Raw genomic sequence first — 25,377 nt, 5'->3', positions numbered from 1 at the left:
CTTTTGCACAACTGCTGAGTCTGTGCGTGTGTGTGCGCGTGAGAAAAACTAGAAGGCACTTTTCTATGTTTTTTTAAAGTAAAAAATGCGTTCAACAGATATAGCTCTGACAGTCTTATTTATGCATTCATCTTAGCAGCAGTTTAAATGTGGTTGATATGCAAGCAGAGATTTTCTATCAACTCTCAGCATAAAAATGCAGAAAATAATTTTGCCACAGTTTTTGTTATTCTGTGCCAAGTCTCTAACGAGTGATAACTTTGAGATACAGTACATGCTTTTGTGAAGAATGCATCTTGCAAAACCTACCATGTACCTCTTAATCAATTTTTTAAAATGCTCTTCAAGCATATTTCAGTGATTACTTTGGTCAGCTACAGACAAAAGGTCTTCTGACTCTACAACATTTTGTTAAGACTAGTAATCCCTTTGGTATTAAGTTACAGTTTTACATAATGTAAGGTTTTAATATGGTATTAAGTCCTCATTCAATACATACAGTGCACTCAAGCTTGCAAATACACCTGATAATTAAATTTGCCTGACCTTGCATTTACACTTGTTATTTACAATGTGTGTACTCAGTATTCTAAAGACTCTTCCCCTTCTCCTTTAGAAATACATTTTAAACACTAACCTAATGCTTATTTGACACTTGAATACAGTTCATTGTGGCTCAACCATGCCAAAACAGAAACAAAAATACACACAGATTCAGACAAGTGAATGGAAAAGGTTGCTGTTTCAAAAGTACCAGATCATGTAGTTATGTCTCTAGGAACTCTGTTCTCAGAATTAAAATAAAATTACAGAGAAAAGGAAAACAATGGACAGCTCCAGTGTAATTTTCACACACTGTCCATCACACAGGTGAATTCAGTTCTCTTCCATCTCACAAGATGACTAGCCCTTTTTGTTGACAATGAGATTGCAATGTTTCTTCCTGTAATTATCTGTGTGGAACTAAGAGACACTGCTGTGCAAGCAAAAAGCCTGTTTAAAAGTGTTTGATGCTAAAATGATATGATTCCTTCAGTTTCAGCCAAAGGACTGTCTCCATGTTGGTTAATATAGTTGAAGTTCCATACATTTTCATGTGGCTAAGTGCTGCTGAGTTGATAACCCTTAGATAATATAAAGCTTTCAAAGTGCTGATCTTCTGCCTCTTCCTTCACTCTCTGCTCTTCTATGGAAGACACAAGTTTGTCCCTTTCTTCAATCACTTTCATCATCTCAGTAAAAATTTCATGCTCCTCGTTCAGTTCTTGTTCGTTTTTTAGGCTATCTAGGAGATTGCAAAACAAGCAGTTAAAACACTATTGTAAATTGGGACTATTACTGCAGACCAAAACATATAATTAACTTCCCAGCTTATTTACCATCAATGGCCATTTTCTCTCTCAGTTTCTGCTCCAATCTTCTTTGGTGATCCTCCAGTTCTAGTTCCTGAGCTCTAGATACAAAAATAAGAATGGCAAAGAATCAGCTGACATAGATTTCCTAAGGATTTTAGAATTCAGAAAGTAACAATCAACCTTCAGCAGACCTGTTAAAAAGATTGATATACTGGCTCCCATGTATCTGGCCTTTTTAATAAGATTATAATTATTTTATGCTCATTTCATTGTCAATACTGCTATCCTTTTATTATGTTTCTGCTTCTTAGATCAGGGTCTAGTGGTTGGAGGTTTCTCCAACACAGTAGTATGTGGCCAGCTAAACAATGTTGGCAGTCCATCACTGATGACGATATTGTTGCAATCCTCATCTATGGCTACCCATACCCTGAAGTCCAAACCCTGATGCACAGAGTCAGCTGCACTGAGCATGGGAAGACTGTATCTATCATGTTGAATGATGCCACTACATAGCACCTTTCACTGAGGATTGGAGATGATTGCGTCAATCCTGCTCAAACCTGTTACATCCTGATCTTGTCAGAGACCGCCAATGAGTCCTGTTCTGAGCCATTTGATCAAGTTCTTTGGAGACTGCTCTTCAGGTTATCTGTGAAGTGCTTATACTTCTTTCTTCTGTCCTTTGTGGCATGGCTGGAGACACAAACAAAGAACAAGCTGAACAGCACTGGGACAAATATGCAGCTTTTCTTCGCTCCATTCGAGATTTCAAATACGTTGGAAGAGTCACCATTGAAGAGCACCTGCACTGTCATGTGATCATGGAATAGACAGATGATTTGTATGAACCTTCTTGGGCAGACCTGTTTATGTAGAATAGCCAGTAGTCCCACTCTGCTGACTGTATCAAAAGCTTCGGTCAAGTCAATGAAGACTGCATACAGGTCCATGTTCTGCTTGAAACATTTTTCCTGGACCTGCCTTATGACAAAAATCATGTCCATAGTACTACGACGTGGTCTGAAACCACATTACGGCTTCTGGCAGATTCTCCTCAGATATGTTTGCAATGAGTCTGTTCAGAAGGATGTGAGCTAGTATTTTCCTTGCTGTTCAAAGGAAGGAAATGCTTCTGTAGTTTTCAGTCAGATTTGCTGCCTTTGATTTTGAACAGGGATACAATAATATCTTTCAAGTCTTGTGGCATTTCATCTTCCTCCCAAATGCTACTCAAGGTATCGTGAAACATCGAGAGCCTTTGGACCTGCTGCTTTCTACACTTTGGAATACCATCCTTTCCAGAGCCTTGCCAGAGTTCAATTGTTTGATGGCATTCATGATCTCTTCAACTGTTGGAGGGAAGTCGAGATCATCTGATGGATTTCTTGGGTAATTGGTCAAGGACACGCTGATCAATACGGATGGTCTATTGAGTAGACTATTGAAGTGTTCAGCCCATCTCTGCATGATTCCCTCCTTGTCTTCGATGAGGGTTGTGCCACCTGCCGACTTCAAGAGAGCTGTGCCAGATTTAGATGGTCCATAGACTGCTTTGAGAGAGTCAAAGAACATCTTTATATTGTTTGTATCTGTGTAATGCTGAACTTATTCAGGTTTCCTCTCCCACCATTCATCCTCCATTCTCCTCACTTCAAACTGGGCCTTGCTCTGTAAGTACTTAAATCTATCTTTCTTTGAGATGGAAGTGAGATCATTCTGCCATTCAAACAAATGCTTTCTGCTGATCACTTAGGAGTTTGGAAATGTCTTCGTTGTTCTCATTGAACCAGGCCTGGCGTTTGTGACCAGCTGCACAATATGCAACTGATAAATGCCAACCATTGGCCTGCTCCCAGAGCAGAACCCAGGGATTAAGAGATGCCATCTAGACCTACAGTGTACCACCCACCTAACCCAAGCAGTAGGGGTAGGAAGCAGCTGGGAGTCACTTGACTCTGACTTGACAGGCATATATGGTACAAACATTTGTGTGAGCAAAGGTGCACATTTTTAGGACAATGACCAAAGTATTGATGGATTCATACTCAGTTTTAACCCACCCCAGATTTTGACACCACTCACTTTGCCTCTGTATTTGACTCCTAAATAGAGCAGAATAAATAACTGAATTTTTAGTTTGGTGGCCAAACCAAAATATCTGGAAAAAAAATTAATTTCAGGTCAACCCAAAATAGAAATGGTTCAGCTTTTTCAGAATTTTTTTTCCCCGATTTTGCCAAAATTCAGAAGTAGTTTTGTTTGACCTGAAAATGTGTTTTTTGATGAGTAAACTCTTCATCCAAAACATTTCGCCCAGCTCTACTCCTAAATCTTTCCCAAATGAGTTTAATCTTTCCTCTCATTTCCTCGTGTTGCCCAGGAAAAGCTGATATACTGTAGGTTAGAAATCTCTCTCCACTCCCCACCCATTTGGTTCCTTGACCAATTTGTTTTCCAGTGGATTAAATGCCTGGGAGGTCATTAGGCCCTCATTACATGAGAACAGAGCATCCACAAATAATAGTGCTATGTAATAGACCTATAGGATCAAAACCACTGTACCACTGGGGAGTTCAAGTGCATATCTGAGTTTGGAATAGAATGTAGCTTTGGGTGTATTTATTCTAACACACTTCCAACTCCAGGAAACAGTAGAGTAAGCAGGAGAAGCGTGGACTCTCTCTGTGTGCTAATGGCGATATGCTATGCAAGACACAAAGTGGCAATTTAGCTCAATAATGAGAGCAACATGTATCAAGAGGAAAATCCTGTGCCTGGGACCTAAAATGAGTCCACTTCCCCATCCCCCACATCTTTACTACTGATGGCAAACTGTGTGTTCTTACTTACATGGTCAAGAGCTCAGACTCATAACACACTAATTTATTCTTCTCCAGGACCAGCTCAAACCATTCATGTAACAGCTGAGTTTCATCCTGTGTGCCTGAATCTGATTGAGATATAAAAAATAAATGTGTTATATTGGATTTCCCTCGCCATGGTCAAACTGCTTTGAAGCCACTTTAAATGATCCTTGTTTGTAAGGCTAGATGTGTACTATATAGAACCTTTGTGATGTGATATTTATGTCAGTAGTTCTCCAGGGTACCAGATATATAACACACCTGTTTATATTTTGGTGAATAGTTTACTATAGTTAAAGATATACTGAATTTTAGGCTGGAATAAATACAAGAAAAGAATCCCGTTTCCATCTTGAAAATTAGCAGGTGTTTTGTTTTGTTTCTTTCAAATATTTGTCTACTCCTTTTTGAAATGGTCGGTATTAGTTGCTCCTTATTCTGGCATAAATAATTAATTTTTTTAATGTTAACACTAGTTAACACAAGTTCCAGCACCTGATTTATCTATTTATTTACCTGATTTTATTTATTTACCTATTTACCTGATTTACCTGATTTACCTGATTACCTGATTTACCTGATTACCTATTTATTTATTTATTTACCTATTTACCTGATTTATCTATTTTAGGTGGATACCTCCATCAGAAACTTAAGGGTGGGCAAGGCTGATTTACCTGATTTACCTGATTACCTGATTTACCTGATTTACCTGATTACCTATTTATTTATTTATTTACCTATTTACCTGATTTATCTATTTTAGGTGGATACCTCCATCAGAAACTTAAGGGTGGGCAAGGCTGGCATATGTCAACTGGTCCCTCCTCCTGGTGGGCCCCTCACTCTTAATCAAAGTCCCTACTAAAAGGGCCCCCAGCTCATTTCCCATCTGACCTTTGTCTTTAAATCTGCATCTGTGAAATAAATGTTTTGACTGATTAGAAAAGCTGCACTATAGACAGTCCATTATTATTGTTAATATTATTTGTACTGTAGTAGTGTCTCCAGTCCAGGATGCCATTGTGCTCGGTGCTGTATAGTCATATAACAAAGAGATGGCCCCTGTCCCCAAAGAACTCACAATCTGGGTGTAAGACTATAAACAACTAGTGGATACAACTATTCTATAAAGAATAGATTCCCAAAAATGAAAACATTCCTTCACTGAGTGCCAATATTGCCCCACAAGAAGAGATGGCAATGGAAAACTGGCCTTTTCAAGCTGTCGTTCAGAGTATATTGGTGGACCTTTGTTTTAAGACCTGAAATAGCCCATCATCATAGAAACATAGGGCTGAAAGGGACTTGAGAGGTCATCTAGTCCAGCCCCCAGTGCTGAGTTAGGACCAAGTATATTGAGACCATTCCTGACAGGTGTTTGTCTAACCTGTTCTTAAAAACCTCCAATGGCAGGGATTCCACAACCCCTTTGGACACCTATTCCAGTGCTTAACTATCCTTATAGTTAAAAAAGTTTTTCCTAATATCTAATCTACATCTCCCTTGCTGCAGATTAAACTAATTACTCCTTGTCCTACCTTCAGTGGATTTGGAGAACAATTGATCATGGTCCTCTTTATTGCAGCCTTAAATACAGTTGAAGCCTGTTTTCAGATCCCTGTCCCACAACCCCAGTTGTCTTTTCTCAAGATTCAACATGCCCAGCTTTTTTAACCTTTCCTCATAGGTCAGATTTTTTAAATTGTATATCATTTCTGTTGCTCATCTCTGGACTCCAATTTGTCCATATCTTTCTTAAAGTGTGGCGCCCAGAACTGGACACAGTACCTCAGCGGAAGCCTCACCAGTCCTGAGTAGAGTGGGACAATTACCTCCTATGTTTTCCATCGAACACACTTGTTAACATACTCCAGAATGATATTAGCTTTTTTCTCCACTGCATCATACTGGTGACTTGTATTCAATTTGTGATCCACTACAACCCCTGGATCTTCTTCAGCAGTACGACTGCCTGGACAGTTATTTTCCATTTTGTAGTTGTGCATACGATATTTTCTTCCTAAGTGTAGTAGTTTGCACTTGTCCTTATTAAATTGAATCTGGTTGATTTCAGACAAATTCTCCATTTTATCAAGATAATTTTGAATTCTAATCCTGTCCTCCAAAGTGTTTGCAACCCCTCCCAACTTGGTGTCATCTGCAAATTTTTCAAGCACCCTTTCCACTCCATTATCCAAGTAATTAATGAAAATAATGAACAGTACTGGCCTAAGGACAGACCCTTGTAGGAGCCAACTAGATACGTCCTGCCAGTTTGACACCGAACCACTGATAACTACTCTACTCATAATCATCTAGCCTTTCAATGTTCTGTTAGAAGTAGGTACTCCTCACATCAGTAGGATCCCACAGGTCATTAATACATATGGCTAACTTTTCAAAAAAGAGGATGCACTGCACTGAGGAAGCCCCCTACATGTATGAATCTAAAATGGATGCTTGTGTACCCTACCCAGCTACCCCTTGGTGCAGGTTGTTTGTACCCTTGAAAATCTGGCTACAAAGTTAACAAACTCATCCCTTAACCTGATTCTTTGGTATTTTACCAACAATTTCCCAGCAAGACCTGCCAAAAATACTCTAGGCCCAAGAGGCTTTCAAAAGATCTGAGCCCCCTTAATCTATACATATCTCTTTTCCCCTTTCTAGCTTGCTCTTCAGCCCAATTTTCCAGTTTCTTCTTTGCTAAACAAAAGAACCCCATAAAGAGTTATCCATCCCAAGAAGACTTTTGGGGGGAGGGGGGGAGGAAGCTGCTTTTAGATTTTAAATATTTAGGGACAGTTAAATACTCTGTAATATGGCTCCCTCTGTTACTAACTACAGTAGTACCGAGGAAGCTGGAAATGTGTCTCCATGACGTCAGTCACGTCCATACTGCAGTGCACTTCCCTCTCAGCTTGTACAGTGAAACATAATAATAATAATAAATAATAATAATAGGTAGGATATAGATGTCTTAATTTACTTCAGGATTGTCCCAACTTTGAGGGACAATTCCAATGTCCAGCCAGTTCCACCAATGTCAGGATTCTGTCAGCATTTCAATAGACTCCCAGGACATCTGATCACTCTGGCTACTGTCAACACAGTGGTATCATGGTGTTGAAATCCTCCAGAGCAGTGCCTTCATCAGTCATGAGGCAGCAACTCCTCCTCTCCTGCAGTACACTATGCATTTCAGCTCGCTCTCTCAGCTCTTCACCCGGGAGCAAGATGTAACCACATCATGCTGAACTGCTCAGAGGCGCAAAGACATGAGCTGTCCACAAGTTCAGCAGCTCCCAGCCCAGAGAATGGTAGTTGGCTCTTCAATCTGCTGCTTCCCTGGGAGGGCAGTGTGAAAAGAATAGAACTGGAAAGGAGTATGGGACAAAAAAAGTGTGTGTGGCTGGGGGCTGGGTCAGAAAGAGAGAGAGAGAGAGAGAGTCAGCCGTAAAGGAATGCAGCTATGACTTCCAAAAAATCTTTTAGGTTAGGCCACTACCTCTTTGTTTGCTAATATAAACACATGCTAACATTTCGTCCCCTTCTAGTAACTGGACTGCTACTGCCCCTAACTAATGAACTTGGGCCTTTAGTTCAAGCAATTAGGGATACATGTTTTTAGAGGTCCCTGGGTCAGACCTCACACAGGCGACCTGTCGAGGGGTGTCATTACACTGGGTTAGAAATTGAGGCAAGAAGTAGAGAACAACCTGAGAAAAGGAATAAGTATAGACAATTTAGAAGGAGAAAGAGGTAGCACACCTAATGGGTCAGGAGCAGCAGCACAAGAGATAATGGCATTATCTCCTGCTTTTTCAATTTGAAAATATGATGAAGCTAAATTTGTGTACTTATAGAAATTTGTCATCTTGGTTCGGCATTATCATTCCCAAAAGCCAAAGCTGTCTAACTGGAATAGCAAGGTACAGGTATATGAGGTCTAGGGCTGTGTGGAGAAAGGTAATTCTGGTTCTGGGGCAGTCTGCCTGGTGGCCTGCCCTGGTGTCATGGACTCTGACAGCCCTTCGGGTTCCCGACTCTGAGACAGTCTGACAGGCAGGATACAGAGATGCTGAGCAGGTGAGCTGGCACAAAACGAGGCAGAATTCCAGTTCAGCCATTCCTGGGTTCCATCAGAACTTTGTCAAAGTCAATAGATTTTGATGAATCAGTACATTCAGACAAAAAACATTTTGTTAGAATTTTTCCAACCAGCTCTAATGGGGACATGTCTAGTTTAAATGCCTGTATGTAGCAGGATTTGTGTGTGTGGTACACACACACACTAAAAGCAGAAAGGCAGCCAGAATTTAAACCAGACAACACACTTACCCCCATACAGTTCTTATAAATGAAATTTTAATAGAGCATTTATTTTATTGCTAACAAGAGAATCTATTTTCATGGATGTGCATATTTTCTGAACTTGTGCAAACACTCTGTCCTTCCTCCATCTCCTTCCCAATTTTTGCTATATTCTTATTTTGGAAAAATATTGCTTTTTAAATATTTCCATGCTTATAGAATAAAATATCAGTTTCTCCCTCTAATAAAAGATTTGAGTTGTATTTCAACTGAAGTAAGCAAACAGCAATGTGGTTTGCCAAAATGCCTCTTATTCTAACAAAAACACCTACTGGAGCTGTAACAACAGTAGCTTTTTGTTTTTTCTTTCTCTGTCCTACAGAGTGCCCTCTAGTATCCTGAAGGCTGCATTGCATTTATTCACTGAACTTCTCTATTGATGTATCATTAATAACCCCAATAGTTACTTAACTTACATGATTTATATCTTCCAAGTACAATACAACAAACTAAGCAATCTCCACAACACCCAAATGAGATAGGGAAGTTGTTCGGGTCAACTGGATGCCAGTTCCTGTGTTTGTTTATTGAGACATGTTTTTGCAAAAAGGTGGCTTTTTATTTATCCAAATCCCTTTCATTTGAGGCTCCATTAGAAATTAAGATGTCCTTTTCTTTTTATTACAGTAACAACTTTAAGATGGCCTATTTAAAAACAGCATTTACTAAACATGGCTCTGAAACTTTCAATTTCCTGCCACCTTAGCATCTTTCTGCAGATAAAAGGTTGGAGAATAAGCAGGCTCTTCCTTCAACTTCTTCCACTTGTTTTTTTTGGAAAAAGGTATAAAACTCACATTCCTGTCCACACACACTTTCAAAGGGTCTAATATTTCTGACTCTGTTTACAGTTTTAAATACTTCCCTTTTCCAAAAGGCAGTGCAAACAAACCCTGAGTACACTATCTATAAAAGCATAAGCCTACAGAAAGCTATTCACTGATGTACTGAAATATGGGGAGACTAATCGTGCTTCCTCAGCACGGATTTTTTTTCTTTACTAGTAACCTTCACAACTTGTTTAATTAACTTTTGAGTTATACAAATTTCAATTGAAAATGTGGTTCAAAACCTATATTACTGCATTTTGATGTAGGCAAAAGATCCCTATAAACCCACACAAATGTCACTAGAAAACAAAGCAGCAGTACATTAATGATTTATTATTTGGTATTTAGCACAGAATAAAGTAAATGAAGGGGGAAAACCACAAAAAATTATTCATAGGATTGATTATTTCTAATTTTTCTTTAAATGCATGAATTGTTGTCACTACAATTACGAGATCATCAAAGCCTCATTTTGTTCATCAGTCTTCATGGCAGTTTGTTTCACACCCACGCATGTTCTCTTCTAATTCAGTTCAGTAGCTAATGAATAACTCCCACTAACAAAAGAGCCTTTCATTCCATGCTCACATAATTATTAGAGGAGAGTTGCATAAATGTCACTGAAGACTAGTGTTTGCAGGCCTGTCTCTAAATTCGGTTATTCACAACCTTTGCAGCTCAATATTATTGCTTAACTGTGATCATTTTCTAATTACCTTAATAATACCTATTAAATCACTTGAGCTACATAAGCACAGGCCTACTTAAATACAACTTAACCTAATAAGCACTGGTCATTCATTAAACAATAATGCACATTTTTAAAAGGATGAATGGAATATTATCTGACTAAATCCTGCACTATTACATAAACGTTATTACAAGCAACAAAGCATTAACATTTTGATGTCTAGTTTGGAGAATTTCTGCTTGAAATTTTACACAATATGAGGTATTCAAACAGAATAGTCCTCACCCCTTTTCCTATCTGCCTGCATCTATAGCTGGCCACCCACATGAAAACAATCAACAGGGAGAAAAAAATAGCACTCTAATCTTAATGAAAGGAATTAAATTACTAAGGATGAAAAGGGAATGAGGAGCATCAATCTCTTAGCAGATGAGCTTTCTTTAGAAAATGTGATTGTCAAAATAATGGGAACAAGGGGTGGCTCTGGGCCATCCATTCTGGTATTCTGCATATATCCTTATTTCCCAATAGTTAGAAGGGTTTTGATCTTCCATATTTTCAGAGACCTAGAGAAGAGCACAACTTTTTTTGTTCTATAACTAAGGGTATGTCTACACTACAGCCGTTACAGTGGCACAGCGACGGCACTGTAGCAGTGCCTCTCTAGCGCCATAGCGTAGACACGTCATACATTGGCAGGAGGGTTTTTTCCCCGTTGATGTAGCTAATCCACCTCTCCGAGAGGAGGTAGCAAAGTTGACGGAAGAATTCTTTCATCAACTTAGCCACATCTACACGGGAGTGGAGGGGAGGGGTAGGTCTGTCCAACTAGGCCGCACGGGGGCAAAAATTTTCACAACCCTGCATGACATGGCTAAGATGATCTACTTTTTAAGTCTAGACCAGGCCTAACACTAACAACCCTTTGTGGATTCTCCTTTCAAAAAGGCAGTAAGATGGGTGCCATCTTAGAAATCTTTATTTTTTAATTTAACAGATAATTGATGTTAGCTTTTTAAAAACATTTGAAATAGATTAGTTCGCTCAGTTATATGGTATTTGTTTTATAAACCAGTGGGGTAAACACTGAAGAACTTACACCTTTTACTTGGGCAAACATCTACTGGAGCCAATTCTTTACTTCAGTGTGTGTGTACTACAGTGATGGATGCTATAAACAGTACTAAAAAAAGTACATGGAGACTTTACCATACTATGCAGCTAAGCATAAAAACAACATTTTCCAAGTGTTGGATGTTGCATCAAAAAACATCTAACTCCTTGGCACAAAATCACACTAGTGATTTAGGAGAGTTGGCTTGTAACCAGGAAGAATATAAAAAGCAGATTTGCAATATGACTGCCAGCTTTCAGACAGTCTTTTAAATCTAAAATAGCTTTCAAACCTCCTCAGAAGGTAGATTGCATTGGACAGCCGTTTACGTTCATATTTTATTTAACAAGAAAAAAAAACCCTTAAGGTAAAATTGGGTCTTGAAATTTCATCCCTTAGAAAAGGGTGGCGTCAAACTGTGTTGACCACAGGAGGAGTGTCTCAGAGAGGCACAGTCCCTCTTGTTCTCCTTGCTCTGTGGGGAAGTCGTGTCACCCTTTTCTGAGGTGTAGCTTGCTTCCTCCCTTGCATCTGGCCAGTTCTGCAGGCTGTCACGCTGGGGAGGGCAGCATTATGGCTCTACTAACTCTCCACTCCTCCCTTACACTGTCCACTTTCCCCTCCTCCTCCCTGTCCAATAGTTCATGTGGCAGAAGGGAAAGACATCACGTTAGGCATGGTCAGGGAAATCAAACTAAATGATCTAATGTTCCCTCTGGTCTTAAAAATCTATGAATCTGCGCCTCACCCTTCTGTGCATGAACTGTAATGTGAATAGTCCTTATGTAGACATGTAGGGGAGACCTTATATCCTCTAACTCCCCTCCACTGCTGGGGCAGGACTAACTAAAACTTAACCTTTCACTGGAGCAGGGAAAAATCCCTATTATCTCCTGTCCATAAGAAAACAGCATTTCATAGTTCAGGTCTGTCACACTGTGCATTGCCCTTTTACATAGCTTGTTTGAGTTCTTTCCATGGTTCAGTCACTGACTGCTATCATATTATTGATACTCAGAGAGAAGCTGTTAAGGACCTTGTTACTAAGCATAGGCTACTGGCTTGGTAACTGAGTTACTGCACCTAGAAACATCACTGATTCTGTAGTGTAGATGAAATCAGGCTCAGGATTTTAAACAAGGTGAGGGAAGTAGATTCAGCTTCAAGTTCCAATAGCTACAAATTCATAACTGATAACATCTAAAGCTGCTTGGCAAATGGAAAAAAAAATAGGTGATTTTTTTCTGATTTATTGTTTCAGGGAAAATTTTCCAACCACCTATACTTTTAAAACAGTTGTAAAACTTGCTCTGCTTTTAAAGAGGCACCAAATAATCACAAATTTCTTGCCCCATTTACCTGATTCTCCTCGCAGTTCCCTCTCCAGTTTAACACCATTTATCTCGAGGGCCCTCTGTCTTTCCTCCACTTCTTCCAGTTGGCGCTGTATAGCCTGCAGAGTAATAACGATTACAAAAGATAAAAATACAGCTTTAAAATACAGAGAGGAAGGATGGTCCAGTGGTTTGGGCACTAGCCTGGGACTTGGGAAACCCACGTTCAGGTCCCTTTACTGTTAAAGTTTTCCAGTGTCATCTTGGGTAAGTCACTGAGGGCCCTATTTGCCATCAATATTTAGGCGCCTCGTGGGATTTTTTGAAAGCACTTTTGAAAAATCCCGCTAGGCGTCTATCTGCGTCTTTAAGTGCTTAGGTTTCAGAGTAACAGCCGTGTTAGTCTGTATTCGCAAAAAGGAAAGGAGTACTTGTGGCATCTTAGAGACTAACCAATTTATTTGAGCATAAGCTTTCGTGAGCTACAGCTCACTTCATCGGATGCTCAAATAAATTGGTTAGTCTCTAAGGTGCCACAAGTACTCCTTTTCTTTTTAAGTGCTTAAATACCTTTAAAAATCTGCCCCTTTGTCTTGCTGTGCCTCAGTTCCCCATCTGTAAAATGGGGATAACAGCAGCTCCCTACTTCCCAGGGCTGCTGTGAAGGTAAATATATTAAAGATTATGAGGCACTCAGACACTATGGTAATGGGAGCCATATTGGTACCTAAAATAGCTTCAAGGTTTTGTCTACTATTCTGAATTGAGTGGGATAGTTCAACTATTTTTTCTTCTCATATAACCTTCTGATATGGAAAAGAAAAGGGTATATAGCTCCATAATTCTGATTAATTGGCACTGAACAGGTAACCCTGAGATGAACTGAGCTGACCATACTCTCTATGTCTATGTTGTAGGCCAAGTATTTTCAAAAGCATCCATTGATTTTGGGTGCCCGATCTGTGACACCTTTAAAGGGCCACATTTTTGAAAGGGTAGGTGCCTAGTATTTCCTTAAATTCAGGCCCTGTGAAGGTGTCCAAAGCTGGGTGCCCAAAATCACTGGGCACTTTCTGAAAATGTTTATTACCATATCGCCATAAAATAAGGGAAGACGCTTACAAATGTGTTCCCCCCCACCAGGAATTTTGTTTACTTGTTTCATTTTTGCTATTTCAGTTTTACAAAAAAATACACTAAGCACATGTCGATTTTTTTCTTTTGTAGTTGCTTCTATTTTGTCATTGATTTCTCAGTAATGATTAGTCAAATATTTTCTAAAATATCAAGAAAATGTAGAGAAAAATGCAATAGGTTCAAGCGTAAAATATCTATTCATTTAAAGTACAATAAATCAGCAGAGGAGACCCATTTAAAAATTCCAGAGATTTCAATTTCACTTCTCATTATATAGTGTATATATGTTTACATTAATTTTATATATATATATATATATATATACACACACACTAATTATATATACATGTTTACTCTTTGTATGACAGTAACACCTAGAGCCCCAATTGAAACCGGGGCTGTACGAACACATAGTGAGAGACGGTCCCTGCCTCAAAGAAAGGTATGTCTGAACAGGCAAAAGTGGCCTTTAAGTGCTCCACATAAATTTGTAAGACCAGATTTTGCAAAGAGAATTCAGCACCCAGCAGATCCCATTGAGAACTTCATTTAGGAGCCAAAATGGGAGCTGAGCACTTTTGAAAATCTAGCCTGTACTACCTGAACAATGCAAATTCAGACAGAGAATGCAACTCATGTGTATAGGTGTGAAGGGAGTTAACTATGACCTGTGATTTTGGCACATTAGAATCAGACACCATTTGAGATCAGCTCATTGAGAAGTGTGCTCACAAAACATTGCATGACAGATACTTGCAATAGGAGGGTTCAAGTGCACAACTGTATGAGTCACCATGGGCAGAATCTAGAGTTCCTTCTGCTTTGTCTGGAGAAAAGAGCCTTTAAAAAGGGCCATCTTATCTTATTGCACAATTAACAAAGGAATAACTATTATTCCCATTGTACAGGTGGGGGAACTGAGGCACGGGGAAAAAATCATTTGTTTTTCCTAATCCTCTCTGGTGTGTAGTAATAGGGTAGTATCCCTTTTTATCCTTTCTAAATTAGCAGTTCACTTGCAGGCCCTATTTGTTTAAATTTCACTGGTCTTTGCAATCACTTTCTATTCCACTGTATTCCTGAGTTAGGTGCTCATCCCCGTCACCAGTTGTTCCATCTTTTGCTTTTTATATGACAATAAAAATAGTATGAAGAAGTTACATGGGCCCAGTTGGGTTCCAAATAAATCATCTTTACTAACTATAGATAAACATGCAAAGCTAGCTGCATACATCCTGCTGCTCTGACTGCTTTCCGAGCACTTCTGCAACATAAAACACAGTAAGCATCACTAGAGGGTTTGCAAATTATTTAAAGGGACAAATATCCACACACTACACCCCCATCACCCTCTTTTCTCCCCCACCCACAAAATACCCTTAAGTGTGACACGACCTCAGTTTTATTTTGTCACCTGGGCTTTATGGAGTCTTTTCAGCTCCTCTTGTTTAACCAGTTGCTTTGTTTCCTTTTCTAGTTTTCTCCTTCTTCTAAAGGTCCTTTTTGCCTATAAGAGTAAGGGGAGAAAAGAAGGTAATCAATACCCTGTACTTAGTCATCTTAGATTTTCATAGACTTTTGCCTGCTGCAAATGTTAAGTAGTTTTTGATTCACTCAGCTAGGTTTATTCTCAGCCATTAAGACATTATCAGTAAGACCCTCACTGCATCCCTAGCTAAGCATTCGCTATTTCTGTCAATGAAGGGAAAATTGAATCCATAGAGCTACACAACTACACACCTCTGACCACACATCTCACAATAGCTTCTGTGAACATCATGGTTACCAGAGAACAGAAAGTACCAGCTTCCTATGAAAAACATGACCTATTTTTTACTGTATCCGACAGTCACTAAATACTCAGTTTCTTTGTGTAAATAATCACTTCTTTGTTTGTTAAAATTTTATATTATATGTAAAAATATGCCTTCCAAAAGTGACTGGACTTGATCCCTAGCTGATGTGGCTCCATGAAGTCCATGAAGCTATGCCAATTTACACCAGAAGAGGATCTGGCCCTCTGTTTATTAATCAACTCTGATGCAATTCTGAAGTCAGTCATATTCTACAACAGCAGTTCAATTTGGGCAGCTTATAATGTAATAAGATTGATGTAGTCTGAAGCAGTGTAACAATCACGTTAGCATCTGAAACCAGATAATGTTTGTCTTCTCCAAAAACAGCTTTATTATTGCCATTAAAGAACATCCTTTTCTTTTCTTCTTTGTCCCCTCTCTTCCTGGTGATAACCAACACCCTTCATTTTTCAAGTTACAAGGTATGTTGCAATGGGAACATTTTTATGGGCACAAATCACTGACCACTGCAATGCCCTCCAAGAAGTACAACAAAGCAATTGTTAAAGCGTTCATATAGGGAGTGGCATGCACTGTTTAATCTTGTTCCTCACTTATACTATCTGAAAATGTTTCAAGACTAGTCATGATTTCCCACTCAAGGAAAAAGAAAGACAGGAAATAAGAGAATAATAAACAAGAAAATAGAAGTCTAGAAGCCAGTTCTCTCAGAATGCTACATTTCAGTTTCTCTTCAGTTTTGCCAATGCACAATGTAAGATATCTGTAGGATACCAGGCAAAACTGGTATGTAAACTTACACTGGGAGCCAACTGAGATGAATCGATACATATAATAGTGGATGTGACTCAAAATAGGGCAAGCAAAGCCAGGCCTGAGTCACTGCCACTGGTTTGTGTTATAGTTTGTCATTTACATCATATTCCACCTGACATTTTGTTAGTGCTAGTTTTTGCTCATTACCATATGTCCATTTGTGCCTTCCAGCTGTTTGAATTCATGAAACTCATCCCTGTTCAGTTCATGCCTGTATTTGTTTTCTTTGTTCTTTTTCACCTATATGTTTTCTGTATTTCATTTAATCCACCATTATTATTTTTTTCTATTTCAGTTTCTTTTTCTGGTTCTCTCTCTTCACACTGTGTTTTTTGCTTTTGTTTTTTTTTTTAAAGAGCTTTATTCTTTGAAGCTTCTAGTGTTTGAGTTTAACAAGATCTGTGTCTCAACTAACACTTACTCATTTTTCTTTTACAAACAACTGATGTCTTCAGCACAGAATATCCAGGAAAACTTTGAAACACTGCGATAGCTAATAATTGGTAAAAAAATAAAAGATTAAAAAAATAAAAAGAATTACATAATATTGTTGGTTTCAGAGTAACAGCCGTGTTAGTCTGTATTCGCAAAAAGAAAAGGAGTACTTGTGGCACCTTAGAGACTAACCAATTTATTTGAGCATGAGCTTTCGTGAGCTACAGCTCACTTCATCGGATGCATACTGTGGAAATTGCAGAAGACATTATTATATACACAGACACCATGAACCAATACCTCCTCCCACCCCACTCTCCTGCTGGTAATAAGCTATTATTATTATGGTGTCTGTGTATATAATAATGTCTTCTGCAATTTCCACAGTATGCATCCGATGAAGTGAGCTGTAGCTCACGAAAGCTCATGCTCAAATAAATTGGTTAGTCTCTAAGGTGCCACAAGTATTCCTTTTCTTTTTGCATAATATTGCTGGTAGCCTCAAACATCAAAGTGAGGGGGAAGCATTTGCTGCATCTCCATTGCACATAGGTGAGCCAGTGCATGTGGATGGACATATGGGAGAGCCTCTGCCTCCCTGGAAACGTCTCCTAAACTCTCTGAGACATGTTTGTTGGTGAATTGTAGGTAAGAGCAGTGGGAGGAGCAGCAGTTAAAAGACAAATGTAGCTTGAGAACTGAAAAAAAGGGGCCACCCTTTCTACTTCTCCAGCCCTTCCCTCTAAGCCAAGTTTTTGCAAAGATTAAATTGATATTTCCTGCACATCTTTTGATGAGTTTGGGAGGGGAAGCTTGGGGTCAAATGGAACAGATCAGCTTACCCTTCGTTGCACTGGTTTGGAGAGTCCTTCAAAATATTAATCTGCGCCTTTGAAAAATACACTAGTGGGTTTGCTGCCTTGCTTCCTCAATGCACCTTTGCCCTTTTAGGTTTCAGAGTAACAGCCGTGTTAGTCTGTATTCGCAAAAAGAAAAGGAGTACTTGTGGCACCTTAGAGACTAACCAATTTATTTGAGCATGAGCTTTCGTGATGTTGCATCCGATGAAGTGAGCTGTAGCTCACGAAAGCTCATGCTCAAATAAATTGGTTAGTCTCTAAGGTGCCACAAGTACTCCTTTTCTTTTCGCTTTGCCCTTTTAGACACAGACACACACGGGCAGGTATATTACCTCTCTGACCACCTTCTCAATATTTCACTGAAGGGGGTCATGGATGGTTTCTGCCAAAAGCTAAGAATTAGTTGATTGTCATGGTTACTGTGAGATGTTTGCATGGGAAATGGTTTAAGCGATATGCAAAATGTAGCATATTAAGTTGCAAAACTGTTGAAGTGAAACTTGTCACCTGAGGTGAGGCAGGGTCTCATTGCTAACTCAATCAATACTGAAAACAATGGGCATCCATGGAGACAACACTTGGTCTACTGCCTGGATCAGGTGAAGACTTGAGCCGAAGGAACCCTAGGAGAGCTGTCTGAAGAGAGGGCCCCCTGGGCTAAGAGACAATAGCCTGTAACTGCATAACAGCAGAAGAAATGGCAACAAGTTGTTATCCATTACAGAGGAGAAACTCTGCCTGTTGGTGGCTTTCATGAAAGGATCCCAGTTTTCTGAACTTGGCAAGTGCTGCAAGGACTAACCATTGGGTGAGAAATACCTTATTAGATAGGAAAGTAATGTTTTAATAAGTACTGTACAGGCTATTTAGGATTTTCTTTTCTATGTAACCTTCTCTCTCCAAACTGTTATACTTGCTGGTTTTTGAATTCGTATCTCATGCTCTGCTAAATAAACTTCAATTTGATTTCACTATAGACAAGTCTAAGTGCCTTGTGCTAAGGAGAGTGTCAGACTGAGGTGAAACCAGTGAATTGGGCTACACTGCTTCCACAGAGGCAGCAGATATAGGAGTACATTGTGGGTGTCCAGAAGGTAGGGGACTGGGCACTCCAGTGTAACAAAGTGAGGTGTGTAAACTGCTAGCCTGCAGAAAGAAAATGCAGGTCTTGTGGAGCCTGGAGCAGGGTGCCAATGTTGTCAGCAGCTAGTTGTTGGGGAGTGTTCCCCTGGTTGGCAGAGAAAGGGCTCCGTTCTGCTGTGGGCTAGTGGTTGGGATACACCCTAGACACCTCAGGTAAGCCTGAAAAGCATCATACCCTTGCATTTCAAAATGTGATTCCTGTGGAAATAGGTTATTGGATTTTGGGCCCTTCAGGTTTTGGTCATTCCAAGCCTGATTTAACCTCAGTTCATCCTTCTGGGTTGTGCTACTATAATGCAGACAGACCCCAGTCGTCGACGGGCAGGATCAAACAAGGTTCAACAAGGACAAGTGCAGAGTCCTGCACTTAGGACAGAAGAATCCCATGCACTGCTACAGACTAGGGACCAAGTGGCTAGGCAGCAGTTCTGCAGAAAAGAACCCAGGGGTTACAGTGGACGAGAAGCTGGATATGAGTCAACAGCGTGCCCTTGTTGCCAAGAAGGCTAACGGCATTTTGGGCTGTATAAGTAGGAGCATTGCCAGCAGATCGAGGGACGTGATCATTCCCTGCTATTCGGCATTGGTGAGGCCTCATCTGGAGTACTGTGTCCAGTTTTGGGCCCCACATTACAAGAAGGATGTCGAAAAATTGGAAAGGGTCCAGCAGAGGGCAACAAAAATGATTAGGGGGCTGGAACACATGACTTATGAGGAGAGGTTGAGGGAACTTGGATTATTTAGTCTGCAGAAGAGAAGAATGAGGGGGGATTTGATAGCTGCTTTCAACTACCTGGAAGGGGGTTCCAAAGAGGATGGATCTAGACTATTCTCAGTGATGGCAGATGACAGAACAAGGAGTAATGGTCTCAAGGTGCAGTGGGGGAGGTTTAGGTTGGATATTAGGGAAAACTTTTTCACTGAAGCGCTGGAATCGGTTACCTAGGGAGGTGGTCGAATCTCCTTCCTTAGAGGTTTTTAAGGTCAGGCTTGACAAAGCCCTGGCTGGGATGATTTAGTTGGGGATTGGTTCTGCTTTGAGCAGGGGGTTGGACTAGATGACCTCCTGAAGTCTCTTCCAACCCTGATATTCTATGATTCTATGACCTCTGAAGCTTAGTACATGAGCCTCCACAGCATAAGCTAAAAGCCAGCTGGCTATTAGCTAAGGCTATAGAGCAGACTAATTTCATCTCTCTCTCTCTCTGTCTGTGGTCTCAGTGCCGCTAGATGGCACAGAACACACACCCAGAAGGTGTGTGGGTTACATACTTCCCCTAGCTGAGGAAGTGTGTCCCGAGCTTCAAAGACTTCCCAGCTGAAATGCCAGACGAACCCCCACTTGTAACACCGACAGACCCCGCTTGTTGGCGGGCGGGATCGAACTAGGGACCTCTGGAGCTTAGTATATGAGCCTCTACAGCATGAGCTAAAAGCCAACTGGTTATTAGCTCAGGCTGTAGAGCAGACTCATTTAACTCTCTTTAAGTGGTCTCGGTGCCACTAGATGGGACAGAACACCACACCCAGAAGGTATGTGGGTTGCACTACAAACATTAACTTGTCTAATTAAAAAAACAAACCAACAACTCACAATGCCACCTCCTAATCCAAGCAACCTTTCTGGTTAGGCCATCTACTGATGCTACTTACTGATGCCCCTCCACTTTCAGAGAAAGGGTAAACAAGTCTCTGATGAGCCATTCAGCCTACAGAATCTCTCTCTCTTCAAGTAAGAGTTGAAGATCAAAATCTCATTGGTATTTTAGCTCTCTTATTTCCTACTAGATACCGAAACACAGCTAGACCTAGCTGAGCCCAGTATACAGGAAGCATTTCGGGGGTATAATTTCATGATGGGTCTGCATGGCTCATTTAATATTTCTGATTAGAATAAATATAACATTTTCCATGCAATCTGCCTGTAGTTCTTTTTAAATGAAGTGGTGTTTCCCCAAGAGAAATCTGCATCTGTTCGTTTTAATTTTTTCAATGGTTTGTTTGTTGGGCTACGTATTAAAACCACTTAAGAAATGCAGCTTCAAAGTGGTTTATGTTAAGCACGTCTGTTATTCAAATTAAATCCATCTCTGTCAAAGTTCTTATAACCTGTGGGGGGTGGGGGGACGGTTCTGACAGGTAAAGAAATTCTGGTACCTGTTTTTTGGAAAGAGACCTGATGTGGTTCAATCCGTTATATATTACAATGCTAGGTTTGCATGTCAACCTCCCCCCCCCGCCCCAACTGTTCCATTTTAAAATCAAAATCACACAAATCTTAAGTATAATTCAACAGTGAAAGTTTCTTTTTGTTTCTAAGTAAAGGTTACCTTGAGTGCTATTGAAGGCTTGTGTTCAAATTCACCATCAGAGGAAGAAGAATAAGATGCAGTCACTTGTTTTTTGACAGATAGGTGTTCAGAGCCTAAAATGCAGGAACAAAGTGAAGCAGGAAGTATTCTCCCCTGAGACATATGGACATTCACCCTAGCCACTTGCATAGTGCACCTGCCCTGAGCTTTATTAGGTTGCACCTAAAGGCAATTTGGAAATTTGGCTGATCGTGTTAATTAAATTTTTGGCCAGTGTCCAAGGCCTTTGCTGCTTGTTATTTGGAATTCTTTTTTAAACATAGCAGTATTATGTATCAATCAATTAATTCCTTAAACACCATCTATGTAGCATGATGCTCAAAATGCATTCAGAAATGAAATTTGTTATTAAAAGGCATATCTGAAGTTAGCCATATTACTTAAATGATTGTGTAAGGCTCACCATGCGGTGTAATTGAATGCAAAAAGTCTGAGCCAGCTCTTAAACAAATTACCCTTGTGGCTTCTAGCATCTGGCACCCATTTTTACTACATGACATCTGCTCAGTGTAAAATGGCTGGCGTCAGAATGTCTGGTCATATAAAAAAATCACAAATGTAATCAGAAGCAAATGGACTAAGAGAACAAGGCTTTATCACATAGTCTCATGCAATATAAATATTTCATTAATTATGTCTAAACAAATGTCACTTGTATTTTTCTTTCTTAAGAATATTATCACATCATTGAACTGTTGATTAAAATGCCATAATAAGTCAGGAAAATCCATACATCACAACAATATACTCTATGAGGGAAATTCAAATGATATCATTGGGAAAAACATACATTCAGGAATACAAATTAATGTATATTTAACTACAACAATTTTATTATACCCATTTCACCAGAGTCTTGTTCTAGCTGGCTGTTTTGTTCTTCTCAATTTATTTGTCTAATTCATATCTTTATTCTCTTTGTTTAAGAAAATAAAACTGCTCCAGGAACATCTGTCTCCACACTTCAACCTGCTGCAGGGTTAATGATTAACATCTGGATGGACTGCATCTTGGGAGTACACACAATGTAAAGTGATCAATGACTTCTTGCTTAGCGTTTGCCAGGTAACTGTTGATTTGCTATAATCCAGTATATGGATGCAAGTTTTATTTGGAATATGATCACTTCCCATTCCCCTCACTGTAAGTTTCCTTCCTTTTCTCATTTGTTTCACTGTGAATCCAAACCCTGCAAAAGCAGAATTAATTTAGTCTCAAAAAAGACTTTAAAAATTGGAGTCACTGAAACATGTTCATTCCAGAAAAGTAACTAAATGGTAGCAAGCACAACAACAGAGGGCCAAATTCTGCTCTCAGTAAGGCCATGTGTACACTACTACTTAGGTCGGCAAAACTTATGTCTCTCAGGGTGTGGAAAAAACACACCACCCCCCAGCAACTTAAATTACCCTGGCATAAGTGGCAGTGTGCAAAATGCTATGTCATTGGAAGAGCTTCTCCCACAGCTCATTGGGGGTGGTTTAATTATATTGATGGGAGAGCTCTCTCTTGTCAGCATAGAGCAGCTACACAAGAGATCTTACAGGGGTGCAGCTACATCGGTACAGTCATACTGCTGTAAGCTCTCTAGTGTAGACATAGCCTCAATTACATCAACTTAATCATGGAATAACTCTGTTGACTTCACACCAAACCACTGACCTTCATGAAGTTGCAGGCTTAGAAGGGTCTAATTGAGAGCAGAATTGGTTCTCATAAGATTTCTAGGAGCTACACACTCAAGAAAAACAGTTACTCATAAAAAGAGGAGCTGTCTAGACTCAAGAAGCCACTTCAGTCAGCGTTCTGAAAGACACAGGGCCAGATCCCCAAGTGTGCCTGACCTATACATATGGGAACAATGTGGAGCTTTCCACTCCCGACCCCGTCTTTAGAGCAGAGGACAGGGTGCAAGTCAGAGTGGCTCTAACTTGCACCTGCTGGAATAGCCCTTTTGGGGGCTGATCAGCTGATCACAATTGTCGGTGTACAGAAAGGTCACCACTACCTCAGCATGTCTGCAACACTGTAGGGCCAGCAGCGGATGATGTACAGCCAGTTATGCCAGCTTTCTGTTATACAGGGAAATTCTTTAAGACAGCCTTTACGCTGTCAGAATGGGTAAAAAGAAATTAATTAGGGGCTGGGTTCTGGCTCGCAGTCATGTTTCTTTTGGTTTAACTCATTCAAATATCATCTCTCTTGATTTTGTTTTTCACCAAATACCTCCAGTACCTGTCTTCTGATCACATTGTCATTGAAATAAAATTCCATAAAATGCAAATTTTTAAGCTTTACAGAATTTTCTGGTGGGGTTGGTAACACAATCAACTACATGTTCCCTTTTGTCTTTCTTCAGTGGGAATAAATTATTGCCTTGCTCTGTCCCCCTCTGAGTTACATCAATAATTAAAAAGTGTTACCAGGTGTAGAGGATAAACAGCCTTCTCTGATACAAGAGCACCTGTCTCCTTCTCAAGGGACTCTGACTGGGGAGTTGTTTGCCTTTTTGGAACAGAGGCAGAGTCATTCACTTCCCTAAGGGTTTAGGACAAGGGCCATCACAAGAGGGTGAAGAAGTCAGTGTCCTCACATAAAATGGATTAATAGTATAGTCCCAACAGTGCCTGTCACCTTATATATTCTGGAATGTCAGGCATCTGTCTCTTATTCTGCTTCAGAAACCAATTTAATGGTCTGTAAAAAGTCCAGTCTTTCGAGGGACATTGTATAAGCATTGTTAGGAGACACCAGGCAACTAATTAATAACTAGCAATGCCCTTCATGGAAAAGTGCTTGATCAGGGCTTCTGAAGGCAGAAAGGTATTTAGGTCAAATAAAAATACTCAGCCACAATTAGTGGTGATAATGTGTTTAATATGTCATCCTGTGCACAATGAAAAATATTGAGCATTTCTATAGTTTTTTCCCCCATAGATCTTAATGCACTTTATGGTATTTATGAATATCCCCATTTTACAGATGGAGAAATGGAGGCATGTAGAATGACTTGCCCAGGTGTGATGGGGTATGTGAAGCCCACATTGGGGAGCAAGGGGTTAAGGAACAGCTCTGGGCCCAGGTGGCCCTGCCCAGCCACACCTGCATAGCCTGCACAAACTGGAAGCACAAAAGGGGAGCAGAACAGTTCAGAGGCAGGCAGCAGAAGGGAGCAGGTGGCTGCTCTGAGGGGAAAGTACTGCCCAGGAGCTCATTGGCTAAGACCTGACAACACAGATCTATGCAAACCTACCAAATAGAGGTACGTGACTGAGTGTGTGGGTCAGAACCTTGATTGAAATGATTTACTCTGGGAAGCAGAAGGAGACTGTAGTAAAAAGTGGTCTAGGATATTGGGGGCAGCAGCTTAGCACCCCATGGTGTTTGGTGTAGCTGCCCACCATTGGGCCCTAGAACAGACTCTGATGGAGACGCCGGGATCACTCTCCCCTACCCACTCCAAGAGGATGTTACGACACCAGGAGTCTTCACTTAGGTGAGAGACCAGCTTGACTGGGGAGAACTTGCCAGCATACCTGATTTACAACGGACAAATCCAAGAGGTTCAGTAGCCGTTTGTGTTGTGTGAATTTGACACTATCACAAAAGATGCTTTATGATATGATTATTGTGAGAAAACATCCGTTTTTAATGCTGAAGACTCAATATCCCAATGCAGCCACTTGTGCGATATCATCATGTACAAGATAAACTACACAGAGATGATTTCTTCTTCACTGGCCAGTTCCCCACACACTGGTAATCCTATAGGTAAGATTTTTCAATAGCACTCAGCATTGACCAACTCTGTTTCCACTGAAGTCAATGGGAGCAGCTGGGTCAAAGCAGAGTGCCTTTGAAAATCTCACCCATAATATTTAGGTATAGGGAAGTGATTCCCCTCAGGAAATCAGAAATCTTCCGTGCAAATAAGGAAAGTTGGCATATGCTCAACTTCAAAATGTGGTGGGATGGGGTTGGATGGGAAGTTTGGGAGGGGAACACTAAAAGCAGATTACCCGGCATGTGGCTAATCATCTCAGCCTCTCCTAAGGATGTGCAGTTATCACTGTAATGACAGCAGTATAGACAGAGAGCGCAGGGACTAAATATCTTACAGAAAAGAGTGCCATATCAATACATTAGCTTTCTGAAGGAGTGTCTGCCACTGCATATTTTAGAAGGTTGCTGCAGCTAATCAGTACCACTTTTTTTCAGAGAAAACCTAC

At 40.2% G+C, this 25,377-nt stretch overlaps 1 protein-coding gene across 1 annotated transcript in view; it reads right to left on the bottom strand.

Annotated features, from left to right (window-relative positions):
* Positions 1–22: 22 nt before the first annotated feature.
* MICAL2 (microtubule associated monooxygenase, calponin and LIM domain containing 2) overlaps positions 23–25,377 on the bottom strand; it is a 184,245-nt gene continuing 158,890 nt past the window's right edge. Inside the window, exons 31-36 of the mRNA XM_074955066.1 lie at positions 21,107–21,201; positions 15,120–15,212; positions 12,594–12,687; positions 4,209–4,308; positions 1,380–1,453; positions 23–1,285 (exon numbers count right to left, since the gene is read on the bottom strand). Coding sequence (XP_074811167.1) covers positions 1,101–1,285; positions 1,380–1,453; positions 4,209–4,308; positions 12,594–12,687; positions 15,120–15,212; positions 21,107–21,201 — 641 coding nt within the window. The 3' untranslated portion in view covers positions 23–1,100. The remainder of the gene's footprint in view (positions 1,286–1,379; positions 1,454–4,208; positions 4,309–12,593; positions 12,688–15,119; positions 15,213–21,106; positions 21,202–25,377) is intronic.

This window comes from Natator depressus, chromosome 6, assembly GCF_965152275.1.
Source record: "Natator depressus isolate rNatDep1 chromosome 6, rNatDep2.hap1, whole genome shotgun sequence".
Lineage (NCBI taxonomy): Eukaryota > Metazoa > Chordata > Testudines > Cheloniidae > Natator > Natator depressus.
Note: the sequence above shows the minus strand (reverse complement) of the source record. Positions and strands in the feature narration are given on the sequence as shown.